The following is a 16685-nucleotide window of genomic DNA, read 5'->3' as shown; positions in this document are numbered from 1 at the left end:
CTGGTAGTTTTCGTGTGTGTGTGTGTGTGTGTGTGTGTGTGTGTGTGTGTGTGTGTGTGTTTTCCTTTTTTGAGACAGGGTTTCTCTGTAGTTTTGGTGCCTGTCCTGGATCTCGCGCTGTAGACCAGGCTGGCCTCAAACTCTACCTCCCGGGTGCTGGGATTAAAGGTGTGTGCTATGCCACCCTTTTCCTTTTTTGATATCTTTGCTAGCTAAAACAAGTGGCCCATCCCAAACACAGACTGCAATAACTAAAGAAATTAATGAAAAGGAAATTAAAATATACAAAATTGAGGAAGCAAAACTTCATCTTTGAAAAAGTTACTAAGATTAACTAACCTTTAGCCAGTCTAACAAAAAGAAAGAGGGAGCCCAGTGTGGTGACAGAGACAGGAGGATCTCTTGACTTTGAGGCCAGTCTGGTATACATAGTGAAGAGCTCTAGGACAGCTAGGGCTATATAAAGAGACTGACTCAAAACAACAACAAAAAAGAGGAGGAAGGAGGCACAATTTTTAAAAACACTATTGAAGATTACTGTGAATGAATACTCTGAAAAATGGGACAACTCGGAAGAAACAGAACAATTTCAAAATCTGTATCACCTACTAAAATTAAATTCCAAAGGTGTAATTAACTTAAACCAACCCATTACAAGCAATGAGATTGAAGCTGTGATTAAGTCTCCCCTTGAAGAAAAGCCTAAGTAGGACCAGACTGATTAACTACTGAATTCTATCAAACTGGCTAGGAAGATCTCATTCCTGTTCTTAATTTGTTCTGTAAGGTAAAAAATGAAGAAGGAACACTCTATAGAAATTCATTCCATGAAGTCTGTATTATTTTGATAACAAAACCAGGTAAAAACAAAAGAATGAAAAAAACCTACAGACAGTTTCTTTGAACAGAGATTCAGAAATGCCTGTTACTTGGAAAATGAATTTAAGAACACATTAAGAAGATCATATATTGCCGGGCGGTGGTGGCGCACGCCTTTAATCCCAGCACTCGGGAGGCAGAGCCAGGCGGATCTCTGTGAGTTTGAGGCCAGCCTGGGCTACCAAGTGAGTCCCAGGAAATGTGCAAAGCTACACAGAGAAACCCTGTCTCGAAAAACCAAAAAAAAAAAAAGAAGAAGATCATATATTATAAACAAGGAAGCTTCATCCTCAAAAGGCAAGGTTGGCTCAACATTACATAAAGTGTAATATACCACATAAGTAAACTTAAAGACAGACATGATTATTACAATTGACACAGAAAAGACATTGGTAAAGTTTCAACAAACCAATAGGCAATGTTATATTAAATGGAGACAAACTGAGTATTTCCTTTAAGTCAGGAACAAGACAAGGATGCCTACTCTCCCCTTTCTTATTTGATACAGTGCTCCAGGTCTTAGCTGTTTCAAGTAGACAAGAGAAAGACATAAAGGTGATTAAAAATAGGAAAGGAAGAATTCAACTATCCTCATTCCCTTTACTTAAAAGACCCCATAAAGTCTACTAGAAAACTTTTGAACCTAATAAACACAGTAAAGTTGCAGGTTCCGGTAATAGTCTGGTAGAATTACGCAGCGAATCCGACTACAGCTTCAGTCTCATTGCTTGCAATAGGTTGGTTTAAAAATAATAGCCTTCATATATACCAGCAATGTATTATTGGAAGAAAGAAATTAGGATAAATAGTCATAAATATAACTCTAAAGAAATAAATATTAGAATACAATGATAATTTCAAGATAAAAAAGGAAAAAGTACAAAAATTCATACTTCACCCACTCGAAATGGCTATCATTAATAAGTGATGGTGTTGGAGAGTGTGTTGAACTTGACTGTTGATGGCAGTGCAGATTAAGTCAACTGAGTAAGATCAGTTTGAAGATTGCTCAAAAATAAAAAATAGGGGCTAGAGCAGTTAAGACATTCTCTGGAGGACCCAGCTTTGATTCCCAGCACTCATGGCAGGTTTTCAACCATCAGTATCCCCAATTCCAGGTGCTCCTATGTCCATTTTTGGCCACTGTGAGAACAAGGCACACATGTAGCACACAGTTAAATACAGACAAAATACTCATTTACAGAAAATAGACCGAAATGACCTAGCTGTTCCACTCATGTTCCTATACCCAGAGAACTCCATATCTTACAGTAAAGATAACTGCACCACTGTGTTTATTGCAGCTCTACTCACTGTAGCAGGGAACGGAGCCAACCTAGTTGTCCATTAGCAGATAAATAAATGGATAATGGAAACCTGTACATGTATGAAATAAAGTATCATTTAGCTCTAAAGAAAATTGAAACCATAAAATGCTTTTAAAAAAGTGGATTTAGAATGTATAATAATGAATGAGATTACAAAGTCTTAGACTAAAACCACATGTTCTTTATCTCATACAAACCTAGCCAATAATTTACATATATATTATTAAAGAATAAGGAAGGACTGAATGCAAGTTAATGGGCCCAAGTTATGGAAGAGGGTAAAATCCAAATTATTTTTCTTAGTTCTGACTTTGACTTGGATTTGTTGGTGAATACATGCATTAAAAAATTGATACCGAGGGGCTGGAGAGATGGCTCAGAGGTTAAGAGCACTGACTGCTCTTCCAGAGTTGAATTTTATTCCCAGCTGCCACATGGTAGCTCACAACCGTCTATAGTGAGATCTAGTGCCCTCTTCTGGCCTTCAGGATTCTGCAGGCAAAACAGTGTATACATAATAAATAAATCTTTTTTTAAAAATTGATATTGAAAGTACGAAATCCATTATACATCTCTACAACTTCAGCGCCTGGTTGATTTCAGTGTGCAAGTTCAAAATAAAGCTTTTAAGAAAGAATACATTCCATTATCAAAGTGGTAAATTTCAACCAAGGAAAAACCATCATTTCTTTTGTACCAACCTAATATTTGGCTTATAAGTCTTGAATCCAAGCATTTTTGCATCTGTGTTGAAGGTAAATTAGTGTATTGTTTTCTTTTATGTTTTATATTTATATGATTTTGGAATTAGAGCAATACTTGCTTTATAAGATAAATTTGGAAACATTTCTTTGTGGAATAGTTTTAGGAGTATTGGTATTGGTTCTTTGAAGGCCTGGTGGAATTCAGCAGTGAAATCCATCTGGTCACAGGCTTTCCTTATTGATATATTTAGCTTAGTTATAGTCTTTGGTTCCAATATGCTAAGTCTTATGCATCTAAAATATATTGATTTATTCCAGGTTTTCAAGGTAGTTTGAATTTAATTTTCACAATATTCCTTAATGTTCCACTGGATTTCAATATTATTTATTATAATATTTCCATTTGGGGTATTAGGTAAAAGGCACTATGCCAGTACATTGAGCATTTTAATAATTAGTATTGTTGTTTAGCATTTCAGTCATTGGATTCAGGTATTAAAAAGTCATAAAAATTGGAGGCTGTCACATTGCATTATATTTTTGTGTTTCTTTGTATCTATTACTATGTATCTCTGATTAGATTTTGTCTTTCCCCCTCTTATTTAAAACTAATATTTTCATACAGTATATTTGATCATATTCGTTTCCTTTCCCCACTTCCCCTCTGATCCTACTTCCATATCCACCCAACTTCATGTTCTTTCTTAAACAAACAACAATAATAACAAAAAAGGCAAACAAAACTAATAAAAAAAAATACCAAAACAAAACTTCCCTAAAGTGTGATTGTTATACCCAGTGATGCACTACTTAAGAAAACAGATTTTTTAATCAGGTGTGTTGGTGCATGCCTTTAACCCCAGCACTTAGGAGGCAGAGGCAGATGGAACTCTGAGTTCAAGGCCAGCCTGGTGTACAAAGAAAGTTCAAGGACAGGTAGAGCTCTTACACAGAGAAACCGTGTCTCGAAAAACCGAAAAAGAAAAAGGATTTTTTCCCTTTCCTAGCAGGTATCAATTCCATAGAGATTCATGGTTAGGTGTGGTACTTTGTATTCAAGTCCTCTTGTGCTGAGATTTTGCCTCATTTAAACCTGTGCAGATTTTGTGTCCTGCCACAGTCTCATGATTAAAAAGTAGGTTACCAAAGAAAATGAAGAATGAAACCACAGAGAATTAGAGATACTTCTTTTCTGCCCATTAACATTGGAATCTTCAGTTCTGAGGAGAGGGGAGGACTCCTGGGGTAAGGTGTCTTTTATTTCCCGCCGCCATAGATACTGTACCCTTGATAGGTATGTGGTCTGAAAGCTAGACCTATCAAGAGTACATTTTCAGTGGCACAGCTTCATTTACTCTGGAAGCTTGCTGTTTTGGATTTAGGCACTATCCCCAAAGAACTTTGAGGCTGGTGGGCTGCCAGGATCCCACTAGCTAGAGACAATGACCCCCAATTGCCTCTGAATGGAACAAGCAATCGGAACACTGTTCCTTCATTTGAGAGGGTGAACAGAGATAACTAGGCATTTTGTCTGTAGATCTGAGTACTGTCAGATGTTATCCAGCAGTAAACTTTTGGGTGAGAGGAAGCTTCTCTAAAACTGATCAAGCCACTGGACTTAGCAGCAAACCACAAGCAATAGGTTGTGTCTTTGAATGCTAAGAAATAGGCAGTTCATGGACTCAGAGCACTCTATCCCCATGGTTATATACCGATGATGAGGCTCACTCTTTGCTTATGTTGTGTTTTGTTTTATTTTTAAAGAAATGTCACCAATGTTATTGATGCTCTAGTGGATGATAGTGTAACCTAGTGGACATGAGCAACTGATTAAAAAGTGGCTTTATTGTGAGGAAATTTAAGGACTATTATAACAACTTTGTTTCTCTTTTTATGCAAGCACAACAGTGATGTAGATAAAATCAGTCTTAGTAGATTTGTCAGTAAGTTTAAAATACAGTCTTAGTGTTGAACAAGTAGGTGATACCAATTGTGTTTTATTTTGACTTAGTGATATGTATAGTAGTCTGTTTGAAAAAAAAATAAGACTATTGAGTTGTTTTGTTGGGCCCTTGATTAGGAGTAGATTTATGTTTAGTTTCACATGGAAATCTCACTTCTTTTGTTTTGAAATACTTGGATTCAGCCCCTTCCCCCTTTTCATCTTGCTGGTGTTTTTTGTAATAAACCATCTTTACTTTTCCTAGTTTTGTGAACTATGTCTTTATAAGGGATCAATTTAGAAAATTGTCCGAATACTGTTTTGTTTTGGGTTTTTTTTTTGGTTTTTTGTTTTGTTTTTGTTTTTTTGTTTTTAATTTTATTTTATAATTTAATTTAATTTTACATATCAGCCATGAATTCCCTTGTTCTCCCCCTTCCCGCCCCCCCTTCCGTCTCCCCCCCAGCCCACCCCCCATTCCCATCTCCTCCAGGGCAAAGACTCCCCCGAGGACTGAGATCAACCTGGTAGACTCAGTCCAGGCAGGTCCAGTCCCCTCCTCCCAGGCTGAGCCAAGTGTCCCTGCATAAACCCCAGGTTCCAAACAGCCAGCACATGTACTGAGGACAGGTCCCAGTCCCACTGCCTGGATGCCTCCCAAACAGATCAAGCTAATCAACTGTCTCACTTATCCAGAGGGCCTGATCCAGTTGGAGGCTCCTCAGCTATTGGTTCATAGTTCATGTATTTCCATTTGTTTGGCTGTTTGTCCCTGTGCTTTTTCCAACCTTGATCTCAACAATTCTCGCTCATACAAACCCTCCTCTTTCTCGCCAATTGGACTCCTGGAGCTCCACCTGAGGCCTGGCTGTGGATCTCTGCATCCGGTTCCCTCAGTTATTGGATGAGGTTTCTAGCACGAGAATTAGGGTGTTTCGCTATCCTATCACCAGACTAGGTCAGTTCGGGCTGTCTCTCGACCATTGCCAGTAGTCTATTGTGGAGGTATCTTTGTGGATTTCTGTGGACCTCTCTAGCACTTTGCTTCTTCCTATTCTCATGTGGTCTGACAAGCCCTTATCCAAACTAACTAAAAGACAGAGAGAGAGCATCCAAATTAACAAAATCAGAAGTGAAAAGGGAGACATAACAACAAACAATGAGGAAATCCAGAGAATCATCTGGTCATACTTCAAAAACCTACTCCACAAAACTGGAAAATCTAAAAGAAATGGATAATTTTCTGGATAGGTACCACATACCTAAGTTGAATCAAGACCAGATAAATTATTTAAATAGTCCAATAACCCCTAAGGAAATAGAAACAGTCATTAAAAGTCTCCCAAGCAAAAAAAGCCCAGGACCAGATGGTTTCAGTGCAGAATTCTACCAGATTTTCAAAGAAGAGTTAATACCATTACTCTTTAAACTGTTCCACACAATAGCAACAGAAGGAACATTACCAAACTCCTTCTATGAGGCTACAATTACCCTGATTCCTAAACCAAACAAGGATACAACAAAGAAAGAGAACTACAGACCGATCTCCCTCATGAACACTGATGCAAAAATACTCAATAAAATACTGGCAAACAGACTCCAAGAACACATCAAAACAATAATCCACCATGATCAAGTAGGCTTCATCCCTGGGATGCAAGGGTGGTTCAACATACAAAAGTCCGTCAATGTAATACACCATATAAACAAACTCAAAGAAAAAAACCACATGATCATCTCACTAGATGCAGAAAAGGCATTTGACAAAATCCAACACCCCTTCATGATAAAGGTCTTGGAGAGATCAGGAATACAGGGAACATACCTAAACAAAATAAAGGCAATTTACAGCAAGCCAACAGCCAACATCAAATTAAACGGAGAGAAACTCAAAGCGATTCCACTAAAATCAGGAACGAAGCAAGGCTGTCCACTCTCCCCATACTTATTCAATATAGTACTTGAGGTTCTAGCCAGAGCAGTAAGACAACATAAGGAGATTAAGGGGATACAAATTGGAAAGGAAGAAGTCAAGCTTTCCCTATTTGCAGATGACATGATAGTATTCTTGAGTGACCCCAAAGATTCAACCAAGGAACTGATACAGCTTATAAACACCTTCAGCAACATAGCAGGATACAAGATCAACTCAAAAAAATCTGTTTTGTTTTTTAATTAGACTAGATAAATGCATGATTTATACACCTTTATATATCTTATATCTATCCGTAGTTTGTATATTTTGTCCAATGGGGTAGGTTTATATTGCTGGAAGGTTGTCTTATGCAAAAAATACAATGTTACTATTCTTCTGAGAGCAGTCATATGTATAATGATTCTAAGAATAGTCCTAAAACCTTAATTGATCCATGCTACCTTGTTTTCCAGTTCCTTCTCTACTTCCATTAACAAGTTATTTTAGGTGATTTGAACTGTTCAAATACAGTCATTTAGCTGGGCTGTGATGGTGCATGCTCCTAGCACTTAAGAGGCAGAGGTAGGTGGATCTTTGTGAGTTTGAGGCCAGCCTGGTCTACAAAGTGAGTTCCAGGACAGCCAGGAATACACATAGAGAAACCCTGTCTCAAAATACCTTTAAAAAATAAATAAATAGCCGGGCAGTGGTGGCGCACACCTTTAATCCCAGCACTTGGGAGGCAGAGTCAGGCGGATCTCTGTGAGTTCGAGGCCAGCCTGGCTTCCAAAGCGAGTTCCAGGAAAGGCGCAAAGCTACACAGAGAAACCCTGTCTCGAAGAACCAAAATAATAATAATAATAATAATAATAATAATAATAATAATAATAATAAATAAATAAATAAGAAAGAAAGAAAGAAAAAGAAAATACAATCATTTTATACTTAAATTTGGTGTTTCGTATGTTGGATAGTTTACACTATCAGTAATTTTTTTTCCTTTAGAAATCAATGTGGACAGAGCATAAATCACCCGATGGAAGGACTTATTATTACAATACTGAAACAAAACAGTCTACCTGGGAAAAACCAGATGATCTTAAAACACCTGCTGAGGTAAATATTTGAAGACTAAGAATCAGGACTGTTAAGTAGCTTGGGTATATTCCTTAGAATTTTATATTAAGCTATCCAAAGAGCAGTTCTTACATGTTACAAGAGTTAATAAAGACTTTAGGGTTACTATCGTCCTATGTTCAGATGTGTTTTAAAGAATAAATTTGAAGGGGAAAGCAATTTTCCTCAATGTAGTATGACATGTGATTTTAAAAATCATGTGAATAGTTCCAGTTAACCATGGGGTTTGGTGTAATTAAATTGCCTGTAAAATACTGTCTTTTCTTAGAGTAGAATATTTTCTCTTTGTAGAAATGCTTCTGAAAAGGTATTTATTTTGTATTATACATTTCACCATTCAAAATAGATAAAATATGACACAGTTAAGGTTGAAGCACAAAATTAAGCAAGCAGTATTGCAAATGTTTAGTAGTTGATGTGCTTAGGAAGAGGTGATCTTTTCACTGAAGAACAATAAGTTTTACCTAGCCAGTGGTGTATTCCATTTTTAACTTCTTTTAAGTAAAGAAATTTAAGACAGTAACTGTATTTTTCATTCATTCCCCCTCAAGTCATCTAATATGCACACAGTGTTTGAGAAGGAAGGTTGATAGATAACACTTCTTTATTTCTCGTTCATAGGCACACATGCTCACACAGATACTGAGATTTAAAGGCACTTTAAATTGCTCTCCTGTACATTAGCTTTATGTACTGGTTTTGTCCTATCTTTATTATTTCCTCACGTTCCTCACATATATAATTCATATAAAGTTGTGATAAATTATTGACTGTGAAATTAAAATATTAGCATGGATGAATCAGATTATACTTTTCCCCAAATTTTCTTTTTTGTCTTATTTGCATAAATAGATGAACACTCCATTCAGTAATTAGGGATGGCAGTTTTTACCTATAGTGAAGTGGTAAAGCACACTTTGAGGTAGATTTGCTTGGATTTGAAGCATCCCCGTGCTTCCTAATAAGTATATTACCTTTGACAAGTTACTTTCTCTTTGAATAATATTGGTTAATGGAGGAGACTCTAAATTCTGTAGTGTTATTATAAAGGTTAAATGGTATAGTCAATAATTGACAACTTTGATATTTAGAGTTACACAGGTAGACAATATCTAATGAAAATGGGTGTGGATGGTCAGCAATGCTGAATATGTTATTTGTTGAACGTTTTCCCTTCTTTAGCAACTCTTGTCTAAATGCCCGTGGAAAGAGTACAAATCTGATTCTGGGAAGCCTTATTACTATAATTCTCAAACGAAAGAGTCCCGCTGGGCCAAACCAAAGGAACTTGAGGATCTTGAAGGTAAGATGGGAAAACAACTCTACTGGGAAGTTGTTGCCTATATGCCAGTCACCTGGAAACAGTCCTCCCTGAATAGGGCTCTTCAAATAAGGCCTTATTCTTTTTTTAAAAAAAAATTTAAATTGTCTGCACATTTTTAATGATATAACAGTTTTATGGGCTCTTTTATTTTGTTGTTGCTCTAGATCTCAGTTCTATAGATTTTAAATAGACTTTATTTGATTTGATTCCATTGAAACTAGGATACCAGAATACCATTGTTGCTGGAGGTCTTATTACAAAATCAAACCTGCATGGTGAGCTGCTTTGATAATTCATTTTCTGTTATATTTAACATTTAGAGTATGTCACTAATTTTCACTAACCTTGAATGGATAAATCTGCAGTGAAAGACATTAATTCAAAGAATCACTTTTATTTAAGAGTCATATTATAAATGAGCTTGCAGTTTTTAAAGTTGTACTTTGGTATTTGAAATAAACATGAATGTTGAACAAGTTCACATATAAACTCATTCTTCTGAATGTTGGTGCATACATGGGACATGTGATTAAGCTTAATGACGGTGGTAGTTACTTTTTTCATATATTATCAGTATTAATACTTAATACTGATTTCATTTTAGTTATGAAAAATAGTACTAGTATGTTTTTATCTAAAAGTTGAGGTAAATAAATTTCATTTAAGGAAGATAGTTTTCAATATTGTCAGTTACTTGAAACCTTTGAAGATTTAGAAAAGATGGTTATCTAGCATAATACTCAGGGCATAAAATAGCATTGAATAAGAATTGAGTTACTTTATTGTCCTTAAAATACAGTCTTTTATCATAAACTGTTCTAGATTAGCTAAGCAAAAGGTTATGTGAGGGGTTCTTTGCATTTTAATAGATTTTCAGAAATATTTTCCTCTAATGAGTGGTAAGTTTGTTAAATGTGTTCATAAACTTAAGCTTATATCATTGCTTACATGAAGCACCTCATTCCCTAGTGATAAATTAAAGATAATGTGTCTTACCAGCAAGTTTAAAGTTTACCTGAGCCTAGAATGAAAACAAATATTGACTATATTGAGTGCTCAAATCTTTAAAGCTCTATCTAAAGTGTCTGAGCATGAGCTAATAATAATGTTATCAATAGAATACTAAATTGCTCACTTACAGATTGCCAAGCTCATTTCTGATATGACTACAAATTGTTGGTTTGCATAGCTGCTTATTTGCTTGTCAGTGCTAGTATAAAAAATGGGCTGGAGTTTCATGAGTTTGATACCAATTTAAATTTTTATCTTTTAAAAAATAGTCTCATTCCTGGAGGCAATACTGTTGTATTCCAAACTTATGAATATTTTCAGAGAGTGATTACAAGGCCAAGCCTTTGGAAGCATCAGCATTGGAAAAGATTACTAAACAGTTGCTGTTGTCAAATGTTTCATTGTTGTAATGAGGCTTTGATGAAACTAAGGCAAACCCTTGCTCTTTAAAGTGAGTTTTAAATTGCTTTTCAGATGGTAAATTAAATCTTATGAAATTATGGTACTTTCATCTCCTTTTAGAGTTTTTTTTCCCCAGTGGTTATATTTAAAAACTAGTTGATGACTTTTCTGTTTTCTTTAATAGCTATGATCAAAGCTGAAGAAAGCAGGTAAGCAATTTTAAAATTCAGTAGGGTTTATAAATTTGGCCATTTCCATAGCATTTTTGTTTTAGTTGTCCACTTTTTAAAAAAAATACTATTTAACAGGGTTAAGCTAATGGTTTGATGTCTTTGGAAGATTTTTACAAGGGGGTGGAATTTAAAATCAAGTATATTTACTGAAGTGTATGCTTTGCTAGACAAGTAAGTACTTTAATATGGAATAAATTGTTCATGAATTAATAACTTTCTCCATTTGAGAATTAGTAGAATATTTTAACTATATATATCCTCTATTATACTAAATTCCCTTTTTGTAGTCTTGAGGAATAGACCTAAGGTTTTGCACATTTTAGCACTCAACTAGTGATCTATATACCTCCAGCCTACAAAGCTTTCCTTTAATTATTGAAATGTAGATTTAAAGTTCTTATGAAAATTTTGTATGTCAAATAAGATGTTATACAAAGTAACAGATTGAGATTTTCTTGAAATAATTGGACATTAGGAAATTACAGTCCTTTATATCAATGTTCATTTCATGTTATTGTGCAAGTTTGCTAAATCAAATAATGGTAGAAGCTGGAAGCGATAACACATAATGGTAATTCCAGTTCTGCTCAAGGAGGCTAAGGCTATATGAATCTGAGCTCAGCATAGGCAGTATGGCAAGATATTCTCTAAAACAAGCATAAAATTGATATCTCATTCTGTGATCTTTTTGGGTGATTTTCTAGTTTACTGTCAATAGATTTGTTTAGCCCTTTGATTGTTCCTTTAGTGTTATTTTAAAATTGACTTTATTTAGCTTTACTGTAAAGTATTGAAATGACCAGTTCTCTCTCTCCCTCCCCACTTCTATCCATCTTATTCCCTCTTTTCCTCCCTCTTCCTCCCTTTTACTGTATAGCAAGCAAGAAGAATGTACTACCACATCAACAGCCCCAGTTCCTACGACAGAAATTCCTACCACTATGAGTACCATGGCTGCTGCAGAAGCAGCAGCTGCTGTTGTTGCGGCTGCTGCAGCCGCTGCAGCCGCTGCTAATGCCAATACTTCCACCACACCTACTAATACTGTGGGAAGTGTTCCAGTTGCTCCTGAGCCTGAAGTTACTTCCATTGTTCCTACTGTTGTCGATAATGAAAATGCAGTAACTATATCCAATGAAGAACAAGCACAGATTGCTAATACTACAGCCATTCAAGATTTAAGTGGTGACATTTCCAGTAACACTGGAGAGGAACCATCTAAACAAGAAACTGTAACCGAGTAAGTTTAGTAACTCAGACTTCTGAAAGTCAGTGCCTGACTTAAACTATAAGAACTTGTTAATTTAGTCAGTGAACTCAAATCAAGGCAAAAAGGAAAAAATATCAGCAGTTTACATACTTGCAGTATTTTAAATACAGGCTCCGTATGGCTCCTGGTTGGTTTACTCTTTAGTGGGGTGTGTCTGTGTTCCTTCTCTGTTTCCTGTGCTCAGACAGCACAGCCAAAAGTACTGTAGATCGCTGTCTGTCGAACACAGATGAGTTTGAGAAGGTGAGAAGCTCCACCAAATACAGAGAATTAAACTGGATTTCACTTTTTGGTTATTGGTGTGTTTGGTTTTCATTGTAAATAAATTGAAAAATACGAACAGCTTTGTTGAAAAATGCCTCAGATAAGAAAGAGAAGGCACTTTATAGAGGAGCCACAAAAAGAAACTCACTTAGAATAATTGCAAAACTGGCTTTTTTCTACCGTATGAGCCAAGATACACAAAAAAGGTACAAATGGACGAATAATCTGACCAAACACTCCTGTCCAGTTACTATTTAGTTCTACTGCCTCCGTCTCTCTACTCCTTACTGTTAGTGCTCCTTCTCTCTTGTTAATTTCACAAATAGCTGGGTAATGATTGAATATTGAGATGTTTAAAAAGAAATGGTACATTTGGAGGCAATTAAGAGTGAAGATCTCATTTTTTTTTTAACGTTGGCTGTACATATAGTTAAGCATTTTGTGTGGGTGTGTATATATACACACCAGTGTATATATATATCAGAGATACTTTCTGTATCCATGAAGGTCAAATGATGGTATCTTATGATGTAAGCTTTGGGAATATCATTCTACATTTATGCTTGAACTTTTTGAACACCAAAATACTGAGATGCTCTAAATACCTTATGTAACTTGGTATGATAGTTACATGTAATTTGTGAAAATCCTCATATATTTCAGTTAATTTTAATGCATAATCCAATATATGTTACATAATCAAATCACTTCACAAATAATGACAGATTTCTATGTTCATCACAGATATGTTTTATATGATTATTTTCACTCTTGTATTAATGTGAAAGGTTAATTTACTTTTCATAGTTTTAACAAGTTTTTTTTCCTTAAAAGCATTCTAGCATAGTTCATGAGTTATAATTTTGTAATAATTTTAATTAAGTTCTATGTAAGGACACTTAAAGAATGATATATATTATATACATACTACATTCTTGTCTCAGTATCTATTGCAGTGTCATTTCCATCTTTTGAACTACATTTTTTCAATTCAGTGGACCCCAAACAAGTAGTTGATAAATCTGTATTATATTGATTCTTTTTGAAGTCAGAATTTAGCAGTCTTTTCCATAACTTGTCAAATAATATTTATTTGAGGTCTTCTGGTTCAAACAGTGACTTTTTACTCATGCCATAGTACAAAATCAGCCAAAAAGAACATATGGAATTAGCTAATTGCTGTATTCTATTAATACTATGTTTACAAAATTAACTAAGCTGGATTTTGTTAATTGATCACTTAGATTGTTCTGTACATCCTTTTTAGCTTTTTATGTACACAATCAATACCAGGTTTATTAGAGCACTAATGAAGCATCTGAATAAATATAAGTCATTTATTAACTTGTAGCCTAGTGACACAAGTCACCTTAGTGCAGTTCTGTGTGATGTTTTGACCTTTATACAGGGTCTTAAAATTGACACTGCAGAAAATCTGTAACTTTATGGCCTGTCTTCAGATAGTTGTGTTTTCAGGGTTTATATAAGAAACTTCCTCTGAAAATTGTCAAGTTTTAGGTCAGCATCAAACAGTTAAATGATTTTGTAAGCAGAAAATAATTATTGAAATTATGAATAGCATGTTTAAATTTCTCTCTCTAGTTTTACTCCTAAAAAAGAAGAGGAAGAGAGCCAACCAGCAAAAAAAACATACACTTGGAATACAAAGGAGGAGGCAAAGCAAGCATTTAAAGAATTATTGAAAGAAAAGGTATTAGAGACTTTTTAAGTATCACGTAATAATTTCCTAATAAATGCTCACTTTGGTGCCTTTATTTAAAATACTAATTTCTTGAACTGTTGTAACTGAAAACAAACTAAATTTGTTGTGTTTTTATTGAAGAACGCTTTTGGAAACTCAACAAGGTATTATTTCACAATCATATTTTTGCCTTGATAGATAAGATTTTTTTATTTAAATTATTGCTTATCTTTTAGTTGGTGATCTAATGAAAAAATACTGTTTCAATTTCAGTGTGACTTTTTTTTCAGTAAACAAGTATATATCACAAATTTGCTTCATTCTAAATGGTTTTAGACTATAAAAAAATCTGCAAAGGGGGGTGCTCGATATTTGCAGTGAGTGTTAAACTTGCTTTCCTATGATACCATTCTCTCTGTTGTGTAAAATTTTAATTTTTTTCTTTAAATAATTTTCAGCGGGTACCCTCTAATGCTTCGTGGGAGCAAGCTATGAAAATGATCATTAATGATCCTCGTTATAGGTAATACAGAGATTTTTAAATTAACTTTACATTAATCTTAGGGCATTTAAAGTTGTGTAAAACAGTATAACTTTATAATAAGCAGCTGTTCATAGCTATGTAATAGCATAAACAGAGGTATTTTATGTGTGCTATTAGCCAAAAATCCAAAAGGCTTTTCCTACCTACAATTTGAGCACCTTGCTCCAAATGAAATTAGAATCATTTAACACTAGAACTTGCTGTTTAGAATAATTTTATATCTTCAATAAATTACAGAAATTTTCTTAATACACACATCAAACTTTTTTCTAAAGCACTAACATTTGATTCTCCGAGTCTTCATGTTTATTCGTGTATGATATTTTCTATTATTTAGTGCTTTAGCAAAGCTGAGTGAAAAAAAGCAGGCTTTTAATGCCTATAAAGTCCAGACTGAGAAAGAGGAAAAAGAGGAAGCAAGATCAAAATACAAAGAAGCTAAGGAATCTTTTCAGCGTTTTCTTGAAAATCATGAGAAAATGACTTCCACAACCAGATACAAGTAAGGTTTTTAATGATGTAGGCATTGTTTCTTTCCCCTATTGATTGTCATACTTCTAGATAACTCATCCAGAATAGATGGTAATGAAAGCAGCTATGTAAATGAGGATGTGGCAGTTCTATAAGATAGCCAAAAAATCAGTAACTTAGAGACTCACCTAAGGTATTAATTAATAATATAATAAATAAACATACTACAGTAACTGTTACCTGTTCTGTAGTCTACAGATGGTGACTTGGGGAAAGGGCTATTTACTTACATTGCAAAACATTACCTAATGTGAATTGTCCTAAGAGAAAATAGAGGCATTTGCTCTTACGTTAATATTTTATTGACTGTCACAAAGCTTTCCTGAGTAATGCATTTGTTACCTTAAACAGTGGAGGGAGTGATCATTGACTGCCTTTGGGGGAAAAAAAAACCCACAATCTAAAATTGTACTGATGGTTTAAGAAAGTAACACTTGATTTTATAATCACTAGAAAAGCCGAGCAAATGTTTGGGGAGATGGAAGTTTGGAATGCTATATCAGAGCGTGATCGTCTTGAAATCTATGAAGATGTTTTGTTCTTCCTTTCAAAAAAAGAAAAGGTACTTTTTTAATTACCGATATTTCAACATTCTAAGATTTTTTTTCTTTATTTTAAATGAGTAAGTTATAACTTCAGTTGTTTTGCTTAAATTCTTTAATGTATGTTGTACATCATATCTATTCATTGGAAGCTATGTTAAAAGATAAAATGAGTAACTGTTAAATCTTTTTTTTCTCCTTATGTCAAACATAGTAATTACTGTTTAAATCATCGTGGGTACTGATTTATTCAAATACTTATTTCTGTTAAATTATTTTGCATCTAGTGTTGAAGGATACATACATAAGTATTACTAAAAATTAAACATAGTTGAATGTCAGTGAAGACTTTGGTATTCACATGTTGAGACTACACAGCACCCTCATTATAAATTGTGACTGTACGGCATACTGGTCTGGGAAGGACATGGGTTTATGAAATGAGGATACAAAAACAATATAATTTTTTGGATTCTGACTTCAAAGAGATGAAAAACTGAAGGAAAGGACTGCCACACATTCAGAAGGCGCAATAACAAAATAAAAGGTGTTGATATTAAAGGTAGACACATAACATTTGACATTTATCAGCTAGAATATAAAGGAATCTTAAGTAATTGTAATTCACATACCTTGTTTGAATGTTAAAAGGATTATTCAAACGTTTGTTGTAGGAACAAGCAAAGCAGTTACGAAAGAGAAATTGGGAAGCCTTAAAAAACATACTTGACAACATGGCTAATGTCACGTATTCTACTACTTGGTCTGAAGCCCAGCAGTATCTGATGGATAATCCAACGTTTGCAGAGGATGAAGAGTTACAGAGTAAGAACAATAACTACATAAGAAAAATAGTGACAAGTCTTGCCCTTCAGTCACAGAATTATTCTCACTGTTTGTATGAAATCAGAGGAATTGCTCTTTTTATGTGGTCGCTAGCTCAATTTTATACAAGTG

The 16685-nt window shown here is 34.6% G+C and overlaps 1 protein-coding gene across 4 annotated transcripts in view; it reads left to right on the top strand.

Moving 5' to 3' along the window:
• Prpf40a (pre-mRNA processing factor 40 homolog A) overlaps positions 1-16685 on the top strand; it is a 50204-nt gene that overhangs the window by 23311 nt on the left and 10208 nt on the right. For all 4 annotated transcript variants that reach the window (XM_059260473.1, XM_059260474.1, XM_059260475.1 and 1 more), the window contains exons 6-15: positions 7774-7884; positions 9088-9208; positions 9451-9504; positions 10827-10851; positions 11753-12115; positions 14012-14120; positions 14570-14634; positions 14993-15157; positions 15640-15748; positions 16403-16553. In XM_059260473.1, the coding sequence (XP_059116456.1) occupies positions 7774-7884; positions 9088-9208; positions 9451-9504; positions 10827-10851; positions 11753-12115; positions 14012-14120; positions 14570-14634; positions 14993-15157; positions 15640-15748; positions 16403-16553 (1273 nt within the window). The remainder of the gene's footprint in view (positions 1-7773; positions 7885-9087; positions 9209-9450; positions 9505-10826; positions 10852-11752; positions 12116-14011; positions 14121-14569; positions 14635-14992; positions 15158-15639; positions 15749-16402; positions 16554-16685) is intronic.

This window comes from Peromyscus eremicus, chromosome 4 (assembly GCF_949786415.1).
Source record: "Peromyscus eremicus chromosome 4, PerEre_H2_v1, whole genome shotgun sequence".
In the NCBI taxonomy this organism is placed as follows: Eukaryota; Metazoa; Chordata; class Mammalia; order Rodentia; family Cricetidae; genus Peromyscus; species Peromyscus eremicus.
This window is presented reverse-complemented; position numbering and strand designations above follow the sequence as displayed.